This window comes from Scyliorhinus canicula, chromosome 11 (genome assembly GCF_902713615.1).
Source record: "Scyliorhinus canicula chromosome 11, sScyCan1.1, whole genome shotgun sequence".
In the NCBI taxonomy this organism is placed as follows: domain Eukaryota; kingdom Metazoa; phylum Chordata; class Chondrichthyes; order Carcharhiniformes; family Scyliorhinidae; genus Scyliorhinus; species Scyliorhinus canicula.
The window spans coordinates 124,294,267-124,320,563 of NC_052156.1; the positions used below are offsets into that span (position 1 = coordinate 124,294,267).

The following is a 26,297-nucleotide window of genomic DNA, read 5'->3' on the forward strand; positions in this document are numbered from 1 at the left end:
GTGTGATCTTATTGTGTTTGAGGTGATCAGATCTGGCAATCAATGTTTTCAGTTTAGTTCTTAATTGTCGTGCCATTGACAAATATATGAAGAGACATCTTGGGTTCCACCTTGCCTCTCAGTGTAATATGATTGAGTATGGAGACTGTGATTGTCACTCAGTACAACAGACAAGGTCATATGCTGCTAAGAATCAGGGTTGCTAAGGGAACATCAGGATTACCTGATCCTAACAATAACTGAATTTAATATGGGGAATGGCACTGCAATATGCTTCAAAGGTATGTTGAAAATAATTCTATATATTTGGCTGGTGGTGTGGAGTGTGCATATTTTTTGCCATAGGCCTGTCTCCTTTGCATAAGAGTAAACAGCTCAGAGAGACATCAATAGGATCAGGCAGATGCTATGGATATTTGATCCTTGCAGTGTACTTATCATGGTACGATCAGGATTACTTAAAATCAAATTAAGCTCAAGAAGGAGATGTTTTTAAATTTCTGGGTCATTAAAAAATCCTACTAAATTACTAATCATGTTCTTTGACTGAACAAATATAAATTTTGAACATTAAACAGTCACTATATTTTCTGGTTTTAATAATCTCAGCAAAAACTGGCAGATTTGCAAACACAGCCTATTTATTCTTAATCAGATTCATTAAATATGCTGAATTCTTGGATTAGAGTAAGTGATTCCATTGTACATGTTTGTCCCAAGAGATGACTAGATTTTTTTCAGGAAGTCAACATTGATCTTTGCCGACAATCCAAGCATCATCATGTCTGTGTAACTTTCAAAGAGACATGAAACTAGAAAGACTGAGAGATTGTCAACAACAGAGTTGACAGAGGGAGGATTGAACAGGGTTTTAATTGCATGGACACTTCCCCATGTATTTTTGATTTTAACTTTCAGGCCATGAGCGACACTAAAGAGCATTTCACTGCCTATCTTTTACTGCCCGAACAATAATTGTACAATAACCTGATTTACTAGGCCACTTCAGAGAGTATTAATAGTCTGTCTTGTAATATGGACTAGACACATGCACAGGACTGTTAGAGGTGATGCCTTATCCTCCACAAAGGACAGATCAGTTAGGGCTTTTTTCCTGCTGCCAACAACCCCCCCCCCAAACACACAGCACCACCCAAATTATCCATTTTATTGAATTGAATTTCACAACTTGGCATGGCAGGATTTGAACTTAGGATTCCTGAGTTGCTCAACCAGCATCACCCAACACCATCAATCTGTCGTTTAACAGTGAAAAAGAAGCAGCCATGAATTGTGTAAAAATCCTAGAAGATATTTTTGTTACAATTATCTGCACCTCTAATTCTTCTATTGTCTGGTTTCAAACCAGAAGAGAACTTCAAATCTCGCCGAAAGGATAAAAAGAGTGACTTGTACTTATGCCTTTCACAATCTCGGGACATCTCATAACACTTGACAACCAATGAAGTTCTTTTAAAGTGCGGAAACCAATTTGCACACAGTAAGCTTTCTCAGACACCAATGATTAGATAATATGTTTTAGTGATGTTGTTGAGTGATAAATAATGACGAGAACCCTGCTCTTCTTCAAAATCCATGGCATCTTTTATGTTCACGTGAGGAAGAACAGATGGGGTCTCTATTTAATGTAATCTCTGAAGGACATAGTGCAGCACCCCTCAGTATTGCACTAGAGCATAAAATCTAGGCTGCCGCTCAGGTTTCTCGAGTGGGACATCAACCCAAAACCTGCTGATTCCGAGGCAAGTGTGCAATCAGCTGCAACTGAAACCAGCAGGTAAAACAGACTATTGATCATAATACTGAACGTACGCTCTGTTAGAATGGTTATTGAAGGAACGCTGCTTAATTCTTTTTACGGAAAAAGAAGCGTTTTTAGTTTGTTCAGAGTACAATGACTGCAAGGTCGGATTTGAATAGGTTTGTTAATTTATTTTTATGGAATAGAAGTTATAATTCTGACTGGTACCTAATACGATTATCTACGAGTTGAAAAATTAGGTTTATAACATCCAATTACTAAATGAGAAACATGATTAGAACACAGATTAGTGTTTAAGCTTCAGTGACCATAGGCTATATATCCTCCCTTGACCTTGGGAATCTATCATTCTGCTTAAAAACATAATTCTTTTTTTAAAACTGGGCGACATTGTCTTTTTATTTTTGGGCCACCTTTGAATCAATTGCTTGCTTGGACAGTAAGAATATCAGAAAATATGTACTAAAAAAAAAATTCAGCCTATCAATTCCATCTCTCCACAGAACATGTATAATTTGCCTTGCCAGAGACTGAACCCACCTCTCTTTATGCCCTGAGAGTGGCCCATGCCGACTAGGAACCTGGCTGATGTAATTATAAATTATTCCACATGGATCCTTTAAACAAGAGATTTCAACACTTTTATCAACTGGATTTTCATTCTGTAAGCTTTCACCAACTTCTTTATTATATCCTTAAGTATCTGTAGATCTTCTACTGGACTTAGTCATTTGAAAATTTTCCTACATGAAGTGGTGAAGGCTTAGTGAATGAAAATTATGGAAAAGGAAGACAAAAATGATGAAGATTGGAAGAAATTTTTTTTTTGAATACCCAATTAATTTTTTCCAATTAAGGGGCAATTTAGCGTGGCCAATCCACCTATCCTGCACATCTTTTTGGGTTGTGGGGGCGAAACCCATGCAAACACAGGGAGAATGTGCAAACTCCACGCAGACAGTGACTCAGAGTCGGGGTCGAATCTGGGACCTCGGCGCCGTGAGGCAGCAGTGCTAACCACTGTGTCACCGTGCTGCCTTGAAGATTGGAAGAGATAATGGTGGGAAAGCAAGAGATCAAGGCAAATGACCAGCTGAAATAGGTATCATAATTTATGTATCTGGGAAACATCTTGTCATAAGTGGTTGCTGCCATAAATAATTCAGAGCTGAAATAGCGTTTTCCAAACATAAAGAATTGTTCAGCATAGGAATGAATCGCAGTCTTGAGAAAACAATTATCAAGACTATAATTTGCAGTATCTTGCTGTTCAGGGCTGAAAAATGGATCTTGAGGAAAGCTGAAATCCAAAGGCTAGAAAGTTGTGAAATGTGGTTCTGGAGAAGGATGGGGCAGGTCTTTGGGAGGAAACACGAGAGCAATGAGGAAGTTCTCAGGATGGTGAAGAACTAAAGATCGCTGATGACTAACTTCAAGGAAAAATCGATGGTGCATACCATCAAGGACAGATCGATGCTGCATACCATCAAGGAAAGATTGATGGCGCATACCATCAAGGAAAGATTGATGGCACATACCATCGAGGGAAGATCGATGGTGCATACCATCGAGCAAAGGTCGATGGTGGGCATACCATCGAGCAAAGGTCGATGGTGGGCATACCATCGAGCAAAGGTCGATGGTGGGCATACCATCGAGGGAAGATCGATGGTGCATACCATCGAGGAAAGGTCGATGGTGCATACCATCGAGCAAAGGTCGATGGTGCATACCATCGAGCAAAGGTCGATGGTGCATACCATCGAGCAAAGGTCGATGGTGGGCATACCATCGAGCAAAGGTCGATGGTGCATACCATCGAGCCAAGGTCGATGGTGCATACCATCGAGCAAAGGTCGATGGTGCATACCATCGAGCAAAGGTCGATGGTGCATACCATCGAGCAAAGGTCGATGGTGGGCATACCATCGAGCAAAGGTCGATGGTGAGCATACCATCGAGCAAAGGTCGATGGTGCATACCATCGAGGAAAGGTCGATGGTGCATACCATCGAGCAAAGGTCGATGGTGCATACCATCGAGCAAAGGTCGATGGTGGGCATACCATCGAGCAAAGGTCGATGGTGCATACCATCGAGGAAAGGTCGGTGGTGCATACCATCGAGCAAAGGTCGGTGGTGCATACCATCGAGCAAAGGTCGGTGGTGCATACCATCGAGCAAAGGTCGGTGGTGCATACCATCGAGCAAAGGTCGGTGGTGCATACCATCGAGCAAAGGTCGATGGTGCATACCGTCGAGCAAAGGTCGGTGGTGCATACCATCGAGCAAAGGTCGGTGGTGCATACCGTCGAGCAAAGGTCGGTGGTGCATACCGTCGAGCAAAGGTCGGTGGTGCATACCATCGAGCAAATGCAACAAAGTAGGATTGGTCATATTCCACCGCGTGAGAACTTGCTGGAGGGATGTGAAAGAGAATTGTGATGCTAGACAATTGAAAATTGGAGACCCCCACAAGCAACTGAAGAAGAAAGTGCAAGACTGTGAGGAGTAATAACGGTGAATGCTGATGGTTTCACTGTCACTTTTAGTCAATTAGTCAAAATCCAGGTCAATTAGATGACGGTATTTCAACTGATAGACAATATTTTTGGTTGAATTTGGGAATTAAGATTCACAATGCAGAGCATTTTAATCTGACATCCTTCGGAACTCATAATGTTTATTGTAATAAAAATAGAAAATGCTGGGTAAACCGTGTCTGTCAGCATCTGTGGAGAGAGAAACTTAATGTTTCGATCAAAATGATAGCTCTGTTTCTCTCTACGCATTCTGCCAGACCAGCTGGTTTATCCAGCATTATCTGTTTTTATTTCACGTTTCCAGCATCTGCAGTATTTTATTTTTATTATATGATTTTATATATATATATATATATATATATATTGTTTTTATATATAAATAAAGGTGTGCACCATTTCCTTTGCAGAACAGCACAGTGCGGGAGGATTTTCAAGAATTCTTGTCTTTGAAAGGCCACCTCCTTGTGCAGAAACCCTTCCCAGATATTGTGCAGTTGGGCCTTTGTCAGCCGGATTCCTCTGAAGTGTATCGGCAGGCAAACCTGCAGGCTGAGGAACGAGCCAAAAATGGAGCTGTATACTTGGAATGGATGTTAGTATCCAAAGTCTACATAATGTGAACAAAAGCTTAATTGAGCAAATATTATTGTAATTTGTCCTCTATATATTCTGCAAAAGTAATTGAAGTTAATTGACTTTGTAACTTAATTTACATATGTTTTCTTCCCTTATTTGGTCTATCCGCTGAAAGCTTCAATTCCATCCCAGTTTGTTTGCCAGCAATTTATATAATTCCATGTTGAGTTATTCTTATCTTACCTAATGATGAAAACAACTGCAAAATAATGTTGTAGCAGAAATGTTTGCATCACTTATTTTCCCCCCTGAATAGAAGGGTCAGTTAGTCTTATCTATGTAGAGAAGATTTTATTTAGAAAAACATGCTGAGTATGTTAGTACATGCAGTCCCCTGACCTCTCCCAAAACCCACAATTTGTCACCGCTCGAGATGGAAGTGCCTTTTTATTTTGTGGATTGGAAGTTTGAAATACTGTGGACTGCTTCTGTTATTTCTGTATTATAAATTGCCGGGGTGTCATTGTTGCCTCACAGTGCCAGAGACCTGTGTTCCATTCTGGCCTTGGGTGACTGTCTGGAGTTTGCATGTTTTCCCCATGGGTTTCCTGTGGGTGCCCTGGTTTCCTCCCACAGTCCAAATGTGTGTAGGTTAGGTATATTGGCTAAGCTAGGTTTCCCCTTAGTGTCCAAAGGTGTGCAGGTTAGGTGGATTGGCCATGATCAATGTGCATGGTTACAGGGATAGGGCGGGGGGGGGTGGGTCTAGGTCAGGGGTGGGCAAACTTTTCCTTGCAAGGGCCACATTCAGAAATTCACAATTTTAAAGGGCCGCATAGTATATTAAGTAAAATAATTACTTCACCCGGTTATGATTCTGGGCGCCTCATATAGAACATAGAACAGTACAGCACAGAACAGGCCCTTCGGCCCTCGACGTTGTGCCGAGCAATGATCACCCTACTCAAGTCAACGTATCCATCCTATACCAGTAAGTAACCCAACCTTAAAAATTTTTTTTAACATTTTTTTTTAATGACTTGGTGGGCCGCATAAAGACCTTTGTCGGGCCGTAGTTTGCCCACCCCTGGTCTAGGTAGTGTGCTCTTTCGGCTGGTCTCGATGGAGGGATTCTATGGATTCTAAAATGTTGTTACAATTATGAGATTTATAAGATGGTAATGTTTTGGGACAGTCTTTAATGTAAGGTAATGTCATTCAATTTAAGGTAAAAACATTTAATTTGGAGCTAATTTAATATAGATTTAAGGAGGGGGTCAGCCCAGTAACACATGGAGTGTTCAGATGTTATCAGGAGTTTGCTAAAACAGGATTTCTTGACACCCCTTACATTTGTTGATATCACAGTGAAAAGAAGCTTCCAGAAATAAATTCTATGATGTGAACTGCAGTGCTTTAGGAACATATGATTTGAAACTACATGATTTGTTTCCTTGGAGCATAGAAACATTTGGTGATTGAAAGAGAGACCATTGTTAGCATTAAGCATTGGTTAGATAGGTGATTGAAAAGGGAGAAAAAAGGGATTTGGAAACTGAGTATGAGATTACTACTGCATATTTGTAGGTTTAACACCAAAGCAGACTGGTTAGGGTGAATCGTTTGTTTTCTCTGCTGCAGTGTTTATGTGGGTGCGTCTGCGTACACACGTAATGTGATAAGGAACTTCAGTTCACTTGTGTGAACCTGAACTCTCTGGTGCATTCCACCTCAATTTTCTGTCCCCTCCCACTCGATGCCCTCTGTCCTTGGCCCTGTGCTCACTTTCTGAAACTCTCCAGTCCTTTTTTTTGCCCTGCCAGCAAGTTGGGACCACTTTGGTCAAGGCTTGACTTCTACCATGTTTTCTTTGCTAGATTCTGAAACTCCTACTCATCCTAAACCCCTGCTGCTTTTGTAGTGCCCCACACTAAATCTTGCTCCCGATTGTCCCTTCTTGCTGACCTCAATTAGCCTCTCTCCTCCATGACATCTACAAATTGATCATGGCTTTTCCCCTGCCTATCTCTGTGATTTCTTCCAACCCATCATTTTAACACCATACTCTTCCATTTTCTGACCTTTTCTGCTTCACTTGTTGAAATTTGTTTGAGTCTGCCAATGTGGAGGCCAGAATCTGTCCCCAGTTGAGTTGGGGACAGGAAGGGCTTGATGCAGGAATCCTATCCATTGTATTGGGATGCCAACTAGGCTCATTAGTGAGCCAACTGCACTAATTATCCCTGAACCAACCACAAATTAGTGTTGATTCAGAGATTAAATGGAAGCCTCACAGTTCTCCCCGTCAGGTTTGCTAGTGGCTTCCTAGAGGCAATCGTGAAGTGGATGGGCCTCCGAAAACCACTACCCCCCCCCTCTCTGACCTCCATGTCCCCACTCCTGTGACACACAAGCCATCCTCACTCACCTGTGACCTCCTTGAATCTGGATCTTTGATAGGAGCATTAGAACAAAGAACAAAGAAAAGTACAGCACAGGAACAGGCCCTTCGGCCCTCCAAGCCTGCGTCGACCATGCTGCCCGTCTAAACTAAAATCTTTTACACTTCCAGGGTCCGTATCCCTCTATTCCCATCCTATTCATGTATTTGTCAAGGTGCCCCTTAAACGTTACTATCGTCCCTGCTTCCACCACCACCTCCGGCAGTGAGTTCCAGGCACCCAATACCCTCTGTGTAAAAAAACTTGCCTCATACATCTCCTCTAAACTCTTGCCCCTCGCACCTTAAACCTATGCCCCCTAGTAATTGATCCCTCTACCCTGGGAAAAAGTCTCTGACTATCCATCCTGCCTATGCCCCTCATAATTTTGTCGACCTCTATCAGGTCACCCCTCAATCTCCATCTCTCCAGTGAGAACAAACTGAGTTTATTTAACCTCTCCTCATAGCTAATGCCCTCCATACCAGGCAACATCCTGGCAAATCTCTTCTGCACCCTCTCTAAAGCCTCCACATCCTTCTGGTAGTGTGGCGACTGCAATTGAACACTATACTCCAAGTGTGGCCTCACAATTGCAACATGACTTGCCAATTTTTATACTCAATCCCCGGCCAATGAAGGCAAGCATGTCGTATGCCTTATTGACTACCTTCTCCACCTGTATTGCCCCTTTCAGTGACCTGTGGACCTATACACCTAGATCTCTCTGACTGTCAATACTCTTGAGGGGTCTACCGTTCACTGTATATTCCCTACCTGTATTAGACCTTCCAAAATGCATTACCGGCAATTGCCACTTTTTCTGGCGGTGCTGATGACAATGGAGAGCTGCCAGCCTGATTAGTAGGCTGCTCTCGTAGGTCAGGATTTCTTCCCCGGGGTCCTCAATTTTGGGGAAGAGTTCCGTTTCTGAGGGGAACTTAATTCTATTTGCCTACCCGATTCCCCAACTCTTATGCAAGAAGCTACCACTACCGCCACCCATCCTCCACCCGCACACACAAGCAACCTTGAGAAACTTTCTTTCGTGGCAAAATCTTCAATAGCCTTGACTCCACGCTCCGCAACTCTCATCATATCCTCTGCCCCGTTTTTTTTGTGTGTGTTTTTTGCTTTGTTTGGTAATGATTCTGCTTTCTCCATTAACAGGACCTCAAGACCCATCTTTCATTTCTTAACTTGCCCATTATCATCCACTTTTGCCTTGCAGCATCATCCTTTGTGTCAGTTAATCTCTTCCTTCTATTCCATCACAGACCTTTTTGTTTTCCCATCTTCCCTCTCCCTGCCTCTGTACTTGCTTGAAAACCTGTTAATATGTCTTACTTTCCAGTTCCAATTAAAGATCAGCACTTTGAAATATTAACTTTTGCTTCTCTCCACTCATGCTGCCTGCGCTGCTGAGTCTATTTCACATTTCCAGCATTTATGTACCTTGCTTTCCTTTTGGATCTCTCTTTTTTTCCTCTCTCTCTCTCGTTGTTCTTTATAGTATCCTCCATCCTTTGAAAGCTCACCACATTCAGTGCATTTGTTCTGTCTAACTGAGTTGGTTATTCTCAACTTTGTCGTCTTTAGAAATCGCTAGGATAACATGTTTCCAAAAATTTCATGGCTTTAAGTTAATAAACATTTCCAAACAATAGGAACAAGAAGACCTTGCAGAATTTGTCTCGCCTTGTTGTTCGACCTCACAGTGATGCTGTTTTCCATGCTTGCTTTTCTTATAACGGACTGAAGATAGCTTCTTGTGGTGCAGATAAAACCTTACAGGTAAATAACTGCTATTAAAATTGCAAGATGTAATTATGTCATCCATTCTGCTTTATCCACCTGTTGTGCCCGAAAAAATAAGGGACAAAATGTTAATATTTTAATGATTTTTTAAGTATCTCTGATTTCCAAACATCATGCCATATGTTATTTTGTGTTGTTTAATCTGTATCACCTCTCGCAGTTAAAGTGCTCGATGAAACCCCTTTATTATTATCTTTGACCTGAAACATGTCTTACAATTTTTTTGAAAGGGGAGGAAAGCTCAGCGGGAATGTTTTTTTATTTGATGTACTTCCCCATTCAACACTTAAAAACACACAGAAACCTATTGAGTTGGGTGTCCCTTTGGTATTGAACAGCCCTTGTGACATCAGTGATGGTGAGTGTTCTGGCGAGGCTGTATTGGAACAAGCAGAGGTGGAAGCTTAAAACAGCCTGAAAGCCAACCTGGGAAACAGCTTGTGACGTAAATGTTGTCGCCCAAACTAAACTTAGAGCAATAATAATTTCTCACCACTTGGAATTTGCCTCCTCCGCAGTCAGTGTGAAATATAGAAACCAAGCTTTAAAAGTTCACGTTTTATTTTGCCACACAAGCTTGCTTCGGCCACTTGAGAGACAATTGAGAGTCAACCATAATGCTGTGGGAATTGAGTCACGTACAGACCAGGCTGGCAAAGGCATCAGATTTCTTTCCCTATGGTATGCAAGGGCAGTGGTTGGAGTTTTATCCAGCATCACCTTTACTGGTGCCAATTTTCTATTCCCAGTTTTAAAAAAAAATGGAATACAAATTTTGAAATAGATGCCATTTTAACTACTGTTCTCTGAATTATTAGTCCAGGCCTCTTGTTACTAATCCAACTGCTATGCAATTGCACATCTATAGGACAAAGATACCAATTCCCATTGATTACTGCCAAACCCACTGCTGAGTTTCATTTGTTAATTTTAAAATTCAAATTGTGCCTCAATGCAGAAGTGACGATGAAATTATTTCTCTCCAGAACTGTATGATAAGCATCTGTATGAAATGTAATGTAGACTTTCTGCAGCATACCATTTAGTATATTGCTCCTTGAAAACTCCAAAGTGTTAATTGAGCCAAGGAATATACCGTATATACTCGCGTAACATGCGACTTTTGAGCACCTAATTTGAAGCCTAAATTTCGGGGGTCGCATGATACGCGAGGTACAAAAATCGCGGGTCTAAAATGCTGGCCTAAATTTCGAGGGTCGCATGATACGCGAGATACAAAAATTGCGGGTGTGAAGTGCTGGCCAAGATAAGTCAAATAACATCCAGTAGTCAATGAAACTGTTATACAGGTATTTATTTTTGAACATAATGATATATGAAACAGGAAAACATTGGTTATTTAACATTTATTGAAATGTAAAAACATCATTAAAACAAGCTAATGCAGGTAAACTAAAATCCTTCGAATTCGCTTTCATTGTCATCGTCATCGTCAAATAAAGCTTTGAATTGAAGGACTTGCCATCAATTGTTCTTTTTGCTTTCTCCAGTTTCGGACACAGCTTTCTCCGACACCAAACAGGTTTCCAGCTTTAACATTGTTGCTTTGTTCCGCTTCGGCAACAACTTGCAGTTTCCATTTGGCTGTATATTTCTTCGCTGATCTTTTCTCCATTTTTGCTAAGGGTCGATAGTGTCACCTGTTAGGTACCGTGACTGTTTATTATCGGGTTTAGTTCCGTGATTACAAACAGCAAAACAGCTGTTTCTCATTCGGCGGTTTTAGGCGGAAAGCTTACCTGAGTTTCAGCTATCATGTCAAAAAAGTGACTCGCATGATACATGAGGTATACCATAAAAGCATGTTTTTGGGCCTGAAAATTTAGGGGTCGCATGATACGCGAGATCGAAGGTTACGCGAGTATATACGGTAAATCTCTTCTCAGCTGAACCTGATTGAAAAGTGTGTGTGCGTGTGTTTTTCTAGGAACGTGTTTAAGAATGTTTAACTGATTTTAAAGCCAATAATGGTTCCACAAAGTGACTAATTTAATTGTGTTTGATATAGGTTTTTAAAAGTGAAACTGGCGAGAAGCTTTTGGAAGTCGTTGCACATGATGATGAAGTTCTGTGCTGTGCATTTTCACCAGACGACAAGTTCATAGCCACGTGCTCGTCAGATGCAAAAGTTAAGGTATGAGACAATCAGCCGAAATGGAAGATTTGTTCTTCTCAGTCACGCTTTCATATCTAGAAACCATTTGCAGTGCGTTGTTTTGCAAGTACGTTGCTTAATAGCCCTGCATTAATGACAATGGCCTTCTCTACCTAGTAGCTAATGACAATTATTTCTCTTTAGGTCTGGAATGCGTTAACTGGGCAATTATTTCAGGAGTACAATGAGCATAGTGAACAAGTCAATTATTGTCGTTTTTCGCATTCACAAATTCTGTTGGCAACCTGCTCCAATGACACATTTTTGAAAGTAAGTGAGTTATCTTTGGGCTTGGTTTGTTTTACTCTGAAGATTAATAGCTGTTGTAAATGCTCGTGCAGCTGCTGTGACAGTACTTCATAGTAAATCGAACAAAGTGCTATTTTGTAATAATGAGTGTGTTTAACATGCAATGCGTAATCTATTTCTCTTGCTAGGATGTAGCTTGATTGGACCTTTGCCCCAACACTCAATTTATGGTCATTGCTGGACAGTATGTGTCATGAGCAGGCTAAGTTTATTTTGACTGAAAACCTACGCTCTATTTACTGGCAGGTACATGATAACATATCCTGGTTCCAAAAGAAGTACCTAATCCTATTCTATGGTTTACAGGCCATGCAGCATCCACCCTATTTTCCTATACTTTCTGAGATTGTCAAGCAACAAATCATCAGATCAATGCACACAGGCTATAACTATTCAGCTTCATCTATATATAGCTGTAATGTTCTAGAAGTAGAAAAACATTTCAGGATATGTTTTTTTAAAAAAAACCACAACCAGGATTTCAGAATATATGAACTGTTTTAAAAGCAGTAGCATTAATATATGGTATTCTTTAATTCACCATTCAATGACTCTGTGGAATTATATGGTAGATGGTCCACACTCTGATACTGGAAACATGTGAAATTATTCTGTGATTCAATGAAAAGCAAATAATAATATCCAAATGAGGTTTTTGGGTTTTCAAAGTATTTTCTTTTTCATTTTCTTTATTCTTTCATGGGATGTGGGCATCACGAGCAAGGCCGGCATTTGCTGCCCATCCCCAAGTGCCCTGGAATTGGCTGGCTTGCTAGACCAGCTAAAAGTCAGCCACATTTCTGACTTTTAGCTGCCAGTTACGTCGCCCACATCCTGTGAAAGAAGTAAGAAAAATTGCAAAATTTTCATAACAGCAAATTTGCACCACGTTTTGCATGTTTCCAGAACTAAATGGATGAACTCAAAGGAGAGTCCGACAGCACACTGCAGTTTTTTTGCATGCCATCTTCTGATTTGTACATAAGCATTGTACTTGTTTATAGCTGTCCCCCAGTGATTTGGCAAATTCATTGCTAACACCCATATCACTTTCTGGTACATCTTTAGTTATCTTTACAAAATCCATCGTGTCCTCATGATGTGTGGTATTTACTGTCACTTAATAATTGCTTGAAACTATTGAATCTGCCACTAGATTTGCAGAATTTACCAACACCAAGCTTTTGCTCCTCTAGTTACTTTGCTGTTTTGCCACCTTCACTTGATCATTCCAATGCTCACTTGTCTCCCATCCTGCATCTACTGTAACTGCCAGCTCATCCAAAGCGCTGCTGCCAAATCCTAGGCTGCATTGTCTGCTGCTCACCCATCACCCCTATCCTTCCGAATGTGGTTGGCTCTTGCAAAAATTCCATTTCAAAATGTTGATGTTTAGACCCATTTATTGTCTTGAACCCCTCCCTGGGGCGCATGGTAGCACAGTGGTTCGCACTGTTGCTTCACAGCGCTTGGGACCTGGGTTTGATTCCTGGCTTGAGTCACTAACCGTGCAGAGTCTGCAAGTTCTCCCCGTGTCTGCGTGGTTTTTTTTGGGCGTTCCAGTTTCCTCCCACATGTTCTGAAAGACGTGCAATTAGGTAAATTGGACATTCTAAACTCTCCCTCAGTGTATCCGAACAGGCGCCGGAGTGTGGTGACTGGGGGATTTTCACAGTAACTTCTTTGCAGTGTTAATGTAAGCCTACTTGTGACACAAATAAAGATTATTATTATTCCAGGAACCTCCTCCAGCTGTGCAACCCCCCTTCTGAACCCTCTTGATCTAACTCTTGAGATTTTATGTATCTCTCCCATCACCTTAACATTGATGGCTGTGCCTTTAAACAAAACCCCTTGTTCTGGAATTCTCTTAAACCATAAGATATAGGAGCAGAGGTATGCCATTTGGCCCATCAGATCTGCTCTGCCATTTGATCCTGGCTGATATGTTTTCATCTCTAAACTCCTGCCTTCTCTCCCCGATCCCCTTGTTAATCAAAAAATCTCCTTATTAATCAAGAACACTGTCTTCTTGAACCTTCTCCCTTTCCATGTCCTTTCCCTTCTGTAATGTTCTCCCTAACGCCAACATCATTGACCAGGCTTTTAATCACCCTGCCTGATGCCTCTTACATCATTTGTAGCCTGTTTCTGACTGAGTTCACTTCTCTGAAGTGCCTTGGGATATTTTCCTACATTAATTGTGCTATATAAATTCAGGTTGTTAGTAATCCAGTTTAGTATTTCCTGGAAACATGAAGAGCTTGTATTGGGCTTCTATACCTAAGTCACTGATATTGGTTAGGACCGACAGAGGCCCTCTATTCGAAACAGAGGCACACCACTCGGTACTCGCCCATCAATGCACAAACTAAAGTACCTGCAGAGTTCTTTCCTTTGGTTGATTGCTTATCCACATCCAACGTTTGCCTCGACTTTCCACTGCTTTCAGCTTCAGCCTAGGCTTTTACCGGAGGATTTTGGAGAAACAAGTGCAGCACATCATATGGGTTACATTCAAATTCATGAAGGGGCTGGACAGAGTAGATAGAAATAAACTGTTCCCACTCGTAAAAGGACCAAGAACGAGAGGGCACAGCTCTACAGAGATTTTCAAAAGAAGCAAATGTGGTGTGAGGGAAAACTTTTCCCCACTACAAGTGGTTCGGGTCTGGAATGCACTTCCTAGAAGTGTGGGGGAGCCAGGTTCAATCAAGGCAGTTAAAAGAACATTAGATGATTATTTGAATAGAAACAATGTGCAGAGCTACAGGGAAAAGGCAAGGCACTGAGCCATGACGTTCATTTGGAGAGCTGGTACAGACATGATGGGTCAAATAGTCTCCTACGCTGCAATAAGTCTGTGATTCTGGGTTTCTCTTGTCCCCTTGGAATATTGTTTCCTCAAAGGAACCCGAGACATTTCAGAAAACATCTTCCTGTGCAAAGTCACGTTGACTAGTATTTATTGGTCATTGTTGTACAAGTATTTATGTTTTCACCTGGTTATCAATTCACAGGATCACAGAATTGTTACAGTGCAGAATGAGGCCATCTAGTCCATCATGTCTACAGCTGCTCTCCAAATTAACATTATGACTTGGAACCATTTTTTCCCCATATCCTTACACATTGTTTATATTCAAATAATCTGTCCAACTCCCTCATGATTTTGAACCGCTTATTTGTCTTCTCTCCAAGGAGACCAGCCCCAACCTCGCCAATCTAACTTCGTAATTGAGGTTTCTCATCCCTGGAAGCATTCATTGTAAAGCTCTTCAGCACTCCCTCCAAATTGTTCACATCCATCCTGTGGCGTGTTGCCCAGAACTCTACACAATACGCCAATTGAGGTCCAACTAGTGTCTTATATAAGTTCAGCATAACCTCCTTGCTCTTGCATCCTATGTCCCTATTAATAAAGCCCAAGATGCTGTATACTTTATTAACTACTCTCTCCACCTGTCCTGCTACCTTCAATTATTTAGTAAGAAGTCTTACAACACCAGGTTAAAGTTCAATCATAGAATTTACAGTGCAGAAGGAGGCCATTCAGCCCATCGAGTCTGCACCGGCTCCTGGAAAGAGCACCCTACCCAAGGTCAACACCTCCACCCTATCTCCATAACCCAGTAACTCCACCCAACACTAAGGGCAATTTTGGACACTAAGGACAATTTATCATGGCCAATCCACCTAACCTGCACATCTTTGGACTGTGGGAGGAAACCGGAGCACCCTGAGGAAACCCACGCACACATCATGAGGATGTGCAGACTCCGCACAGACAGTGACCCAAGCTGGAATCGAACCTGGGACCCTGGAGCTGTGACGCAGTTATGCTATCTACAATGCTACCATGCTGCCCACTAGTATGTGTACATACTAAGTATTTAAGTATGTGTACATCCAGGTCCCTCTGCTCCTGCACCCACTTAAGAATTGTACCCCTTATTTTATATTGTCTGTCGATGTGCTTCCTACAATATAACAGGTATGAATGTTAAACCAATATGATGGATACTTCAGGAGTTTATGTAGATATGTTTAAAAATGGATTGGAGTAATGGAAAAACTTTGACTAAATGGATAAAGACACTGCTGTAAACGTGCCTTTAATTGATTCAGAACTATTTTCTGTGTACACATACAAATTAGGTTTTTAGTAGTATGCATTTAAAATGCTTCATTTTTGTTGCTGCATTAGCTTTTCGTGAAGTTAACATCATCAGGTACGTCCTGCATCACTATTTGTGCTCAAGTGCACGATGATGTTTCACAGTTGCAAGCTATTTGTGGTGATGAGATAGCTGGATTCTTACTACCATGCAATGCACATGCTTTTTGCAGCCTTTCATATAATCTAGTGAATGTAAAGCAAATTTGGTTTCCAGTGGTATTATCACATGAATTTTTTTTAAAAATTAAAATTTTAGATTTTGATGTTTTATGTCTTACAAGTTGCTGAGCATTTTGCAGATCACTTTAGTTTTTGCCTTGTGAACTTATAAAGCATGCTGCACTTGCATCTTTGTTCCCAAAAGCTATTTTAGTGAGGGCCAGTATTGTGCAGTAATAGATTTTCTTGAAATTCAGCCCACGATTTCTACACACCTGACTCTAAACTATTTATTTTCTTTAAGTATTTTTATTCTCCCCCTTGTTCACATTTTCTACCAAATTTACACCCAACAATAAACAATAATCAGTAACAAATGCAATGTCAATCCCCATATCAATAACAACGATCCCATCCTCCCACCAGACCCCAGACATTAGCCCGCATGTTAACATAGACAAATGACAAAAAGGAATCAGAAATCACCCATTATCACATACAGTCCCCTTCCCCCCCTCCCCCATGTTCGATGTAATCCAATTCTCGAAAGTGCATAATGAATAACGCCCATGAGTTGTAGAAACCCGCCATTCTTCCCCTCAGTTCAAATTTGACCTTCTTAAGAGTCAAGAATTTCAGCGATCAATGAGGTGAAGGCTACAACATCTGTCTCCGCACCCATTTCCAACCCTGGCTGGTCCATCACCCCGAATATGGCCTTCCGAGGGCCCGGATCCAGTTTCACATGCACCACTTGAGAGATTACCCTAAAAACCTCCTTCCAGTAATCCTCCAGTTTTGGACAGGACCAAAACACATGAATGTGGTTTGTCCCCCCCCCCCCCCCCCCCCCCCCCCCCCCCCCCCCCCCCCCCCCCCCCCCCCCCCCCCCCCCCCCCCCGCCAACGCAATCTCCCGCACATTATGGAGGAGTTCATCCTCCGGAGCACCTGAAACCAGAACCCATACCCTCTCCCAACTCTTGTTACCACTTTGCCTTGATCCCTTCTAGCGGCACCTTCTCCTCTTCCAAAATAGCCCCGTAAACCACCTATACTACCCCTACTCCAGTCCCACTGTCGTCAGCACCTCCTCCAGCAATGTGGAAGCCGGCTCTACTGGGAAGCTCTGTATCTCCTCTCTGGCAAAGTCTTGAACCGGGATGTATCTAAATATTTCCCCCTGCTCCGGCCCATACTTCGCTCCCAGCTCCTTCAATCCCGCAAACCGACCCCCAGGAAACAAATCTTTTAGTGTCCTAATTCCTTTCTCCTCCCATCTCCGAAACTTTCCATCCCACTTCCCTGGCTCAGATCTATGGTTCCCCCGAATCGGCATTTCCCTTGACCCTGCCCCCAACCTGAAGTGCTGGTGAAACTCAAATTCTCAGCGAAGCTATTACTACCGGACTCCCTGAGTATCTCCCCGGGCCAAGGGGAGCGGCGCTGTTGCTAGCGCCTTCAATCCCGACCACCTGCACAAACACTTCTCCATTCTGACCCATTGGGAATCAATCCCTCTGACCCATCTCCACACCTTCTCCACATTCGCTGCCCAGTAATAATACATCAGGTTCGGAAGACCCAAACCTCCTGCCTGCCTTCCTCTCTGTAGTAGCACCTTTCTAATTCTGGCCACCTGAACGAGGTAATCATCCCTTCAATCTCTCTAAAAAATGTTTTTGGCAGGAAAATTGGCAGGCATTTGAAAATAAACAGGAATCGTGGCAACACTTTCATTTTAACTGCCTGTACCAGACCCGACAGTGGCAGTGGGAAGACCATCCCTCCTTGCCAGATCAGCTTTCACCTTCCCCACCAAACTAGAAATGTATGGAACCCCCTCTAACCCCCCCCCCCCCCCCCCCCTCCCAGCCCCAATCCTGAGAAACCTGCACCCCCAGGTATCTAAAGTGAGTCCCTGCCCTACGGAATGGCCTTAGCCCCACCCCTGGCCGGGACACCACAAAATATTCACTCTTGTCTAGAATTAATTTGTACCGCGACTTTAAACTATTTCAAGTTGAGAAATAGGATGGAGGGTAAAATGCTTTTGATGTAATGCTAAAATGTGAACTATATTTTCTTTCAACCTAATCTAACCTTCTCTTCTGTATTTCATAGACATGGGACCTGAAAAAGAGTGGCTGTCGGAACACTCTGTTTGGCCACAGAGGTTATGTGAACCATTGCAGTTTTTCACCTGATGACCAATATCTAGCCAGCTGCTCTAATGATGGAACAGTGAAGGTATGCATGATCGTAGGCTCTTTAACAGTTACAGCTGCATTTTATACTGTACATTTGCAGCCTTTATTGGAACGGCAGTGCACTCTTTCATTTCAACCCTTTAAAAAATAATTGAATGTAGTTAGCGTGCAGGAGAGTAGAAATTAGAACTGTACATATGCTTAGTGTGCCTTAATCCTTATACCATTAAGTCTGGATGTAATAATGTGGATATGCTGATTTTAGATTTGGACTTTGATTATGCTTTGTCACGAATTGAGAAAAAATTAATGCCATTATTATTAAATGGTACCGTTCCTCAGGAAAGGTTGCCAAGTCGGGTAACAAAATTCCATGAGTGGCAGAGGAGGTGTTAAAGTACGAATAACAATGGCAGTAAAGACTACGTCTAACATAGATTTTGTGTTTGCTGCATCAAATTCATGCCTAAATGTATTGACTTAACTGTGTGTATGTTTGGCATTAAGCGTCTATTCTTCCTAACATTACTTGGTGCTGCTGCATTTCAAAGCTCGATTTCCCAGGTTTTTTTCACTAGGTGGTGCTGCAGCAAAATATTTTAGTTTAAATATTTTTTCTCGGCTTGTCTGGGCCTGTTTCCTGTTGGTAAGTCTAAGACCAAGTTTTATTTTAGAGCTATGTTTTCCATTACTCTTACCCAGCTTCTGCTCCTCCCTTCCCTGATTCCACTGGCTCACTACGTTACTTCTCGAGATCTCTTATTCTCTTGTTATGGATTTCTGGAGCTCCACATCCCATTGGTTGTGGACCATTGGCTACTCTTTACTAGTCTACGAGTAATTAAAAAAAAAAAAAATGCTTTCACTAGACATGGACATCGCTGACTAGACCATTGTTGCTCATCCCTAATTGCCCTTGAGAAGTTTGTAGTGAGCCACATTTTCAAATCACGCAGTGCATCTGTTGTCGGTACCCACAGTGCTTTAGGCAGAAAAATACAGGATAATGATCCAGCAACAGTGAAGGAACAGCAATGTAGTTCCAAGTCAGGATGCTATGTGGTTTGATGGGGAATTTTCAAGTTGTGGTGTTCCCATGTATCTGCAGCCTTCAACCTTTCTGGCGAAGGTCACATGCTTGGAATGTGTTGTTGAAAAAAAAGAGATGATTGAAACCTTTTGGCTTGCACTCATCAGGGAAATTCACAAGAAAATATTAGTGTCAGGGGAAAAAACATTTATACTTATGAGACGAGAGTGCTGATCGGTTGGCAATTAGACTCTGATTGGTGTTGCCGTGGAAAATGCACCAGTTGATTGACAGTTAATTGCCAAACATTTGTTTGAAATTTAAACAAAGCTGCTTTCCTCTGGTCATGATAGTGGCCTGGGTAATGAGAAAGTGAATTTATGTTACCTTGTTCAGCTGAAACATGCGCAATGCGTGTACATGTTCTTTTTGTCGGCAAAGAGCACGCCCTGTCTATCAATGTATGTAGTTTATAGTACACACAAATGCTGCAAGGCTGACTATCTTAAATTGGTTGTCCGTGTAATTGTTAGCGTACTGAAGATTATTTAGCAAATGTTATCCAATCGTGAAATCACCTCTGATGTTAGACATTATGTTTTGAGTTTAGCAAACGCAGGTGTGGTGTGTACCTTGCGCATTGCAAACAGTTGAAGGGATATGCTGTTTGATACAATCCGTCAATCTTTGGGGTATACAGCTTACATACCTAGCATCACACTGGCACTGAAATTCATGTCAGAATCCACTCGTCAAGGCTTCCGGTGGCAGCATGTAGGAGGGAGTCACACATTGGGTTGCCCCGCCAGAGTCTTGAGCTTTAGGTCATTTTCACCCATTTTCTGTTGGGAAAATTGCATGAAAAGTTGTCCCCCTTAAGTGTAGTCAGTGGAGGCTGGCCAAGAGCATGGGAAAAATCAGGGGAGGAAGGATTTCATCTCTAGTCTGCTAGGAGGCTCGAGCACAATGAAGGGTGCGTGGGCAGGGAAGATGGAGGGGGAGGGGGGCCGCCTATATAAAGGTGGATACACTGAATGAGATGATGGCGGTGGAGTTCGAAAGGCAGTTCAATAAACACTTTGAGAGGTAAGGGAAGGAGATGCTGGAGTCACTCAAGCATTCGGTGGAGGACTTGCTCGGAACAAATTCGGAGACAGTGCGAGAGCAGGGTGAGACATTGAAAGGAGTGGAGGAGGTACTGTCGAGGCGCAGTGACCAGCTCGCCTCAGTTAAAGCTGAAATGGGCAAGATGGAAGCTTGAAATAGAGGCACCGATCGCTCTGGCCGAAGCCATGGGTTAAGGAGTCTCCGAGGGCGGTGAGCGTGAGCTTTCATAACTACCAGGTGAAGGAGAAGATGTTGAGGTGGGCCAAGCAGACGTGGGAAATGAAGTGGGAAGGCACTGTGATTCAAAATTACCAGGATCTCTGTGGATTTGGTAAAAGGAGAAATGCCTTCAATAAAGCCAAGGCAACATTGTGTAAGAGTGGAGTGTACTTCAGTATGGTCTACCCGAAGAAGTTGAGGGTCACCTGCAATGGGAGAGCCTTTTATTTTGAGACAGCGGAGGATGCAGAGGCATTCATCCAAGCAGAGGAATTGTGCCTTGGCTGATCATGGCAGATGAGAGACATTGGAGTTGGTGGTGGATTGGGGCTGGTGGGGGACTAATGGTTTGATAAAGTTGTATGTTTTTGTTGTCTAGCTGTTCTAATGCCCTTATTTTCTTGGAGGGTAGCTAGGGAGGAGGCAGGAGTCAGAGACTGGCCCTTCGCTGGAGGTTTTTTTCGGGTGACAGGGTTGGTGGGTGGAGAGAAGGGGACTGTGGTGGAATGGTGCCCATGCTATCAAGCTTTGGTTAGCTTGCGAATGGGGGAGGGGCTGTGGCCTACCGAACCTGCTCAGGCTGCTGGGGTGCCAGCTGAGGGGAAATCATTCTGATGGGGGGGGGGGGGGGGGGGCGTTGAGGGGAGGGATAGGGGTAGGTATAGTGTTTGCACTACATTGTACATCTCAGAACCTCAATTCAAACGTGGTTGATTTTTTTCGGACGGGTAGGAGTGTCCACGGGTGGAGGAGGAGGTCTGGAAGGGGTTGGAGGAGCCGCTGGGAGCAGAGGAAGTCAGGAAGGCAATTGGGAATATGCAGAAGGGGACTGGTTGGGTTCCCGGAGTTGTATAAAAGGTTTGCGGATAGGTTGGTCCCGCTGTTGGGGGGGGGCTTTGCTTTATTACTATTGGGCTGCAAATACGGAGAAGGTATTGGGTTGGTGGGGCAATCAGTAGTCAGTTTGGGTAAAGATGGAGGTCAGGTCTGGTGAGGGGACGGGATTGCGGGCGGTGCTGACGGCCCTGCTCTCCCCCAGGAAGTCTTTGGGGAACCCGGTGGTGGTGGCTACGCTAAAAACCCTGCATCCGAGAAGAAATATATGCTGAGGGGGTTGATTGGGAGGTTCTATGTAAGATGGCAACCATTTGGTTATGTATTTTAAGACGCTGATCGCAGTCAGCTGTTGGGGGGGGGGGGGGGGTGGAAGGAGTAGGGGTTTGGGGGCTGTTCTTGTTTTTGTGTAGTGTTTTTGTATTCGTATATAAATTTTAAAATATTCAATAAACATATTGAGAGAAAACAATCCACTTGCCAACCAATCAGCACTCTCTTCTCATACAGTACAAATATGCTTAAGGTGGTGCCAAGTAGGCAGGCGGCTTTGGCAAACTGCTTGAATGTTGTTGGAACTGCACTCATCCAGGCAAGTGGAGAAAATACCATTACACTCCTGACTTACAGCACCAGGTTAAAGTCCAACAGGTTTGTTTTTGTCCAACGAGTGTGTCATTTTCCAGCGGCTTCTGCATCTTTCCCATGAAGTTATGGTGGACAAGGGAGAGAATCCCTGTTTTGCCACATTGTGTTTTAAGAGTTCTGGTATAATGTGATGCCATGGTCACTTTTCAGTCGAGCAACTTTCCTAATAACTGACGTGAATGTAACCAGTTACAGAATCTCCAAAGGGTTTCTTCACACATATGTACATACACTTCCAAGTCTGGCTTTTCAAGTATTAAAAACATCTTTGAAAGTTGATTCATTCTGAAATTAGCTGCACTTGTTTTGTAGCAGTACTGTTTTATGGTTTTTTTTTTCTGCAGCTATGGAAGACTTCCTCTGCTAATGAGTGGAAGTGCTTTGATGTAAAGGAACAGGTCTGGAAACCAGATGATGATGATGAAGAGGAGGTGCTGTTGAAGTGCTGCATGTGGTCATCTGACGGTACTCAAATCATGACAGCTGCCAAAAATATAATCTTTGTAAGTGTTTTCTGACTATTGACGGTAATAATGAGTGACCAGATTTTTACTGTACTAGGATTTGCTGCTTAAATAGCTGTTTAAAAATGTAAATACTTCTCACTAAATTTAAACCAATTAGAATTTACAGTGGATTTCTTGTGACGTTTCTCACGGATTCCAATGGATTGGGTTTGAGATATTGCTGTTACGTGTGCTGCTCAATATGTCATGAAGGGAAGTAAAGTCCTTTCTTTCTGTTAACTTTATGCTACAAAACATTCCTCTTATTTGAGCTCATTTCTTGCGCTGTTTCCTCTGGTATTATTTTTCTTCCTAATTGCTTTCTTTCTGACCCCTTCATAGTTGTGCTTCACCTAATTTGCTGTAAGATTGCACTTTAAATTTGGTTGCTGTGCTCTTTTCTTCCATACAATTCAGAAATGATGAAATGAACAGAATTCACATGTCTGATTTCTAGGTGTTTTGGAACCAACATTGCATGAATGCTCCTGTGCTTTGTCTTGTCATGTGACTCCTGACCAGTTGTACATGGATTGGACAAGGGGCACTCCTGAGAAATGCTTTGAAACACATTCAACCAGCCAGTGAGATATTGCGATGTGCGGGGATTGGTGAGAGAAAAATGGGCAGATTGTATCCAACCAGACCTGGATTGTGAATACACACTCCAAAGCTGACCTGGTGGGCTAAATCCTCTTTTCCTCTTTCCTCCTCCACCCCATCCCACCCCACTCCAATACTTCACAGCCTCACCTCAATGCAACCAGCATTCCAGTCAGAATACATAATGCGCCCAATTTTCTTCTACCCTGTCCAAATTAGCATCTGAAAAAAATGGATGCGACCCAAGGGAGCAGTAACACGTCCTTTGCTCCTGTTTTTCTCGTGGGTATTATTGCATTTGGCTTTAGTTGGGCTTGCACCTGATTGCATCTGAAGAGGATACAGCAATGTAAATGAATGTCAGAAGGTCAGAATAGCCTTTGCACTCTAATTCCCGAAAAACCTGGAGTCACTTATTTTGCTATTTAGTTGACATCAGTGTCATAATATACACCAGTATATCATGGTGCAGACACATACTGATGGACATACACTAGATCAATCAACATGCACAAACACTGCAGCCAATCACCAGTTAGAACACACGCACTATAAAGGCAGAGGGCATCACTTTTCCTGCTGATTCTGGATGCTGCCTCTCGGAAGCACAAGAGCTCATCAAGTATACTAGACGCACACCACGTGCTGAGAGATTCAACTGGTTCGGACAGGCACAGGTCTCTAGTTAAACTAGCATTGTGTAAACCCACAATTATCGTATGTCTATTATTTTATAAGTGGTTAACAAAATAGTGTTGAACCGTCTTCAGTGTTGGTGGCATATGTCTGCTTCACAAGTCCACAGTGCCCAACACTTCAATCAGGATGGTATTATCAAGATGGGTCTTCATTTTCGGATTCCTTGAATGAAAGCTGCTACTTCTGCTTCAGGATATTTTGTTAGTCATGCCATGTTCAGTATTGCTCCATCCGTATCCCTTTTGCACTGTAGTTCACTTAAATACAGGTATGGAAGCTCACCATAAATTCCTCTTTTAGCAGTTGAGGCCATTCATAAGCGTTTCTTGGCCATTGTTCCGCTACCTCAGAAGAAAAATCTTCTAACCAGAGTAGAGTTGTTGCAGAACATCCTGCAAATGATAATGACTGCAACCACAGTGCTTTGGAGATGGGAGTTCAGTGAGAGGGGCACTGATCAAGCAAGTTGTTCAATCCAGGATGGTGTCAAAACTCCTCCAGTGGTGTTGTGGTTGCGCCCATCCGGATAATTGATAAAGATCCTGAATAAAGCAATATCTATTGCAAAAGAAAAACTGGTTACTAAATAAAATTATTTACTCTATGTTAAAATACAAACAAATAAAAGCAAAGGACAGGGATTTGGGGTAAATATGAAAACGTAATGTTTTGCTATGCTTCACAAAGGTGCTAGTCAAGAAAAAAGAGAATTGAGAGAAAATGGAAGCTGAAAAAATTAAAGCTGAAACAATGGAGAATAAAAACAAAATTATTGTGTCAGGATTGTAAGCAAAAATGACAAAATATCTTGTCACAAAATTTCTGAAAATTGATATTCGTTTAAATATATACTAATAAATAAATACAAGATGGTCTCCATACAATTAAGGTAGGAGCAAGATACCAATGCTGAAAAAAATCTAAATCCTTCTCTTTACAATTAATTGTCCAGATTTTGTGGTCATTCACCACACTGACAGCTACCCACTGACTTTTCATGAACTTTTGTGCAGCAATTTACAGTAGTTTTTAGCACAGCATGCTCTACAGGGAATCTGTGGTGTGTCTATGGTGTGTGTGAGCGAGCAGAGCAAGCAACGGTGTGTCTCTTTAATAAATTTAGAGCAGCCAATTATTTTTTCCAATTAAGGGGCAATTTAGTGTGGCCAATCTGCCTACGCAGTACATCTTTGGATTTGTGGGGGGGAGACCCACGCAGACACAAGAAGAATGTGTGAACTCCACACGAACAGTGACCCGGGACCTGGATCGAAGCTTGGACCTCAGTGCCGTGAGGCAGCAATGCTAACCACTGCGCCACCATGCAGCCCAGCGTGACTCTTTAATCAGATTGAAGACTCCTCACTGAGACATTTAGAGTTTTAAACAGGAAGTATAAGCTACGATATTTAATTCATTGTAAAAAGCAAAATAAAGAATTGGAAAGAACGAATGCGATTAAGAGAGATAAAAAAACACTGTAAAAATGCAAAAAAAATTATAATTTTAATATCTCCAACAATAATTAAATTCTGAAGGACTCTGACTTTGTACCTGTGAAATTAAATTTTTAGGGTCAAAGAGGTTATTTGGCAGTAATTAAGATCTATCATACCATTAAAAATTCACTTGCCCCTAAATGCACCAGCCCTAACTTTGACATGTTTAATAGGTAACTCGTGCGTCAGTAGTGCAACTTTGGGTTCTTGAAGTATTTTAATGTTATGAAGCTTGTGGAGGTTCAAGGAAAATTGGACAACAATCTGATTTCCACTTTTTACTGCATACGCACAGATGCCAGAAGATGCTGTCCAATTTACTCAGTAATAATGATGAGCACTGATATTCTCATCATTATTCCTGTGTGGACTAATGTATATCTAGTGTGCAAGATAGAGCTAATTGCAAAAATGTATTGACATACTTCAGCAAGAGAATATTGGATCTTTGTAAATGATATATGTACTAAACTGCACTGTTCATAGAAATAGAATACAACAGTCTACCACAATGGAGGTTTGTTCTGTTTCTGTGGAAGTCATCACTCAAAGTATAGATGTGGTTGCACAGATAAAGGCTCAGGACTCAAATATTTTGCTTTGTTCTTTTTTTGTGTCTTGTAAGAATTGAAAATGTCACCATCTTCTGGTAAACTAGTATGTGTTTTGCTGTAAGCCCCTCAGTATAGGGGGTGATGGGCCTACGAAAATAATAATATCAGAAACAGGTAAATGTAAAAGTATCCCTTAATTTTATATTTTCCATCTTCCTAATTTTGATATGTTTCTTCCTCTTTCTTTCTTGTATGAGTCACTTGGCTCCAGATAGTGATATGGGAAGCATTCACCTCTTACAGCCAGCAAAGCAAACTAAATCAGCTTTATGCCATCACTCTATTTTATGATTCACAGTAATTAGTAATACAGAAATGGTTTGAAAAGTTTGAATTTAATGCACA

At 42.1% G+C, this 26,297-nt stretch overlaps 1 protein-coding gene across 4 annotated transcripts in view; it reads left to right on the top strand.

Moving 5' to 3' along the window:
* apaf1 (apoptotic peptidase activating factor 1) overlaps window positions 1–26,297 on the top strand; it is a 272,699-nt gene that overhangs the window by 116,453 nt on the left and 129,949 nt on the right. For 3 of the 4 annotated variants that reach the window (XM_038811297.1, XM_038811298.1, XM_038811299.1), the window contains exons 12-17: window positions 4,733–4,917; window positions 9,010–9,136; window positions 11,190–11,315; window positions 11,481–11,606; window positions 18,108–18,233; window positions 22,376–22,534. In XM_038811297.1, coding sequence (XP_038667225.1) covers window positions 4,733–4,917; window positions 9,010–9,136; window positions 11,190–11,315; window positions 11,481–11,606; window positions 18,108–18,233; window positions 22,376–22,534 — 849 coding nt within the window. Of the gene's footprint in view, window positions 1–4,732; window positions 4,918–9,009; window positions 9,137–11,189; window positions 11,316–11,480; window positions 11,607–15,852; window positions 15,878–18,107; window positions 18,234–22,375; window positions 22,535–26,297 lie in introns of those variants that run through there. The other variant, XM_038811300.1, reaches the window with a different exon arrangement.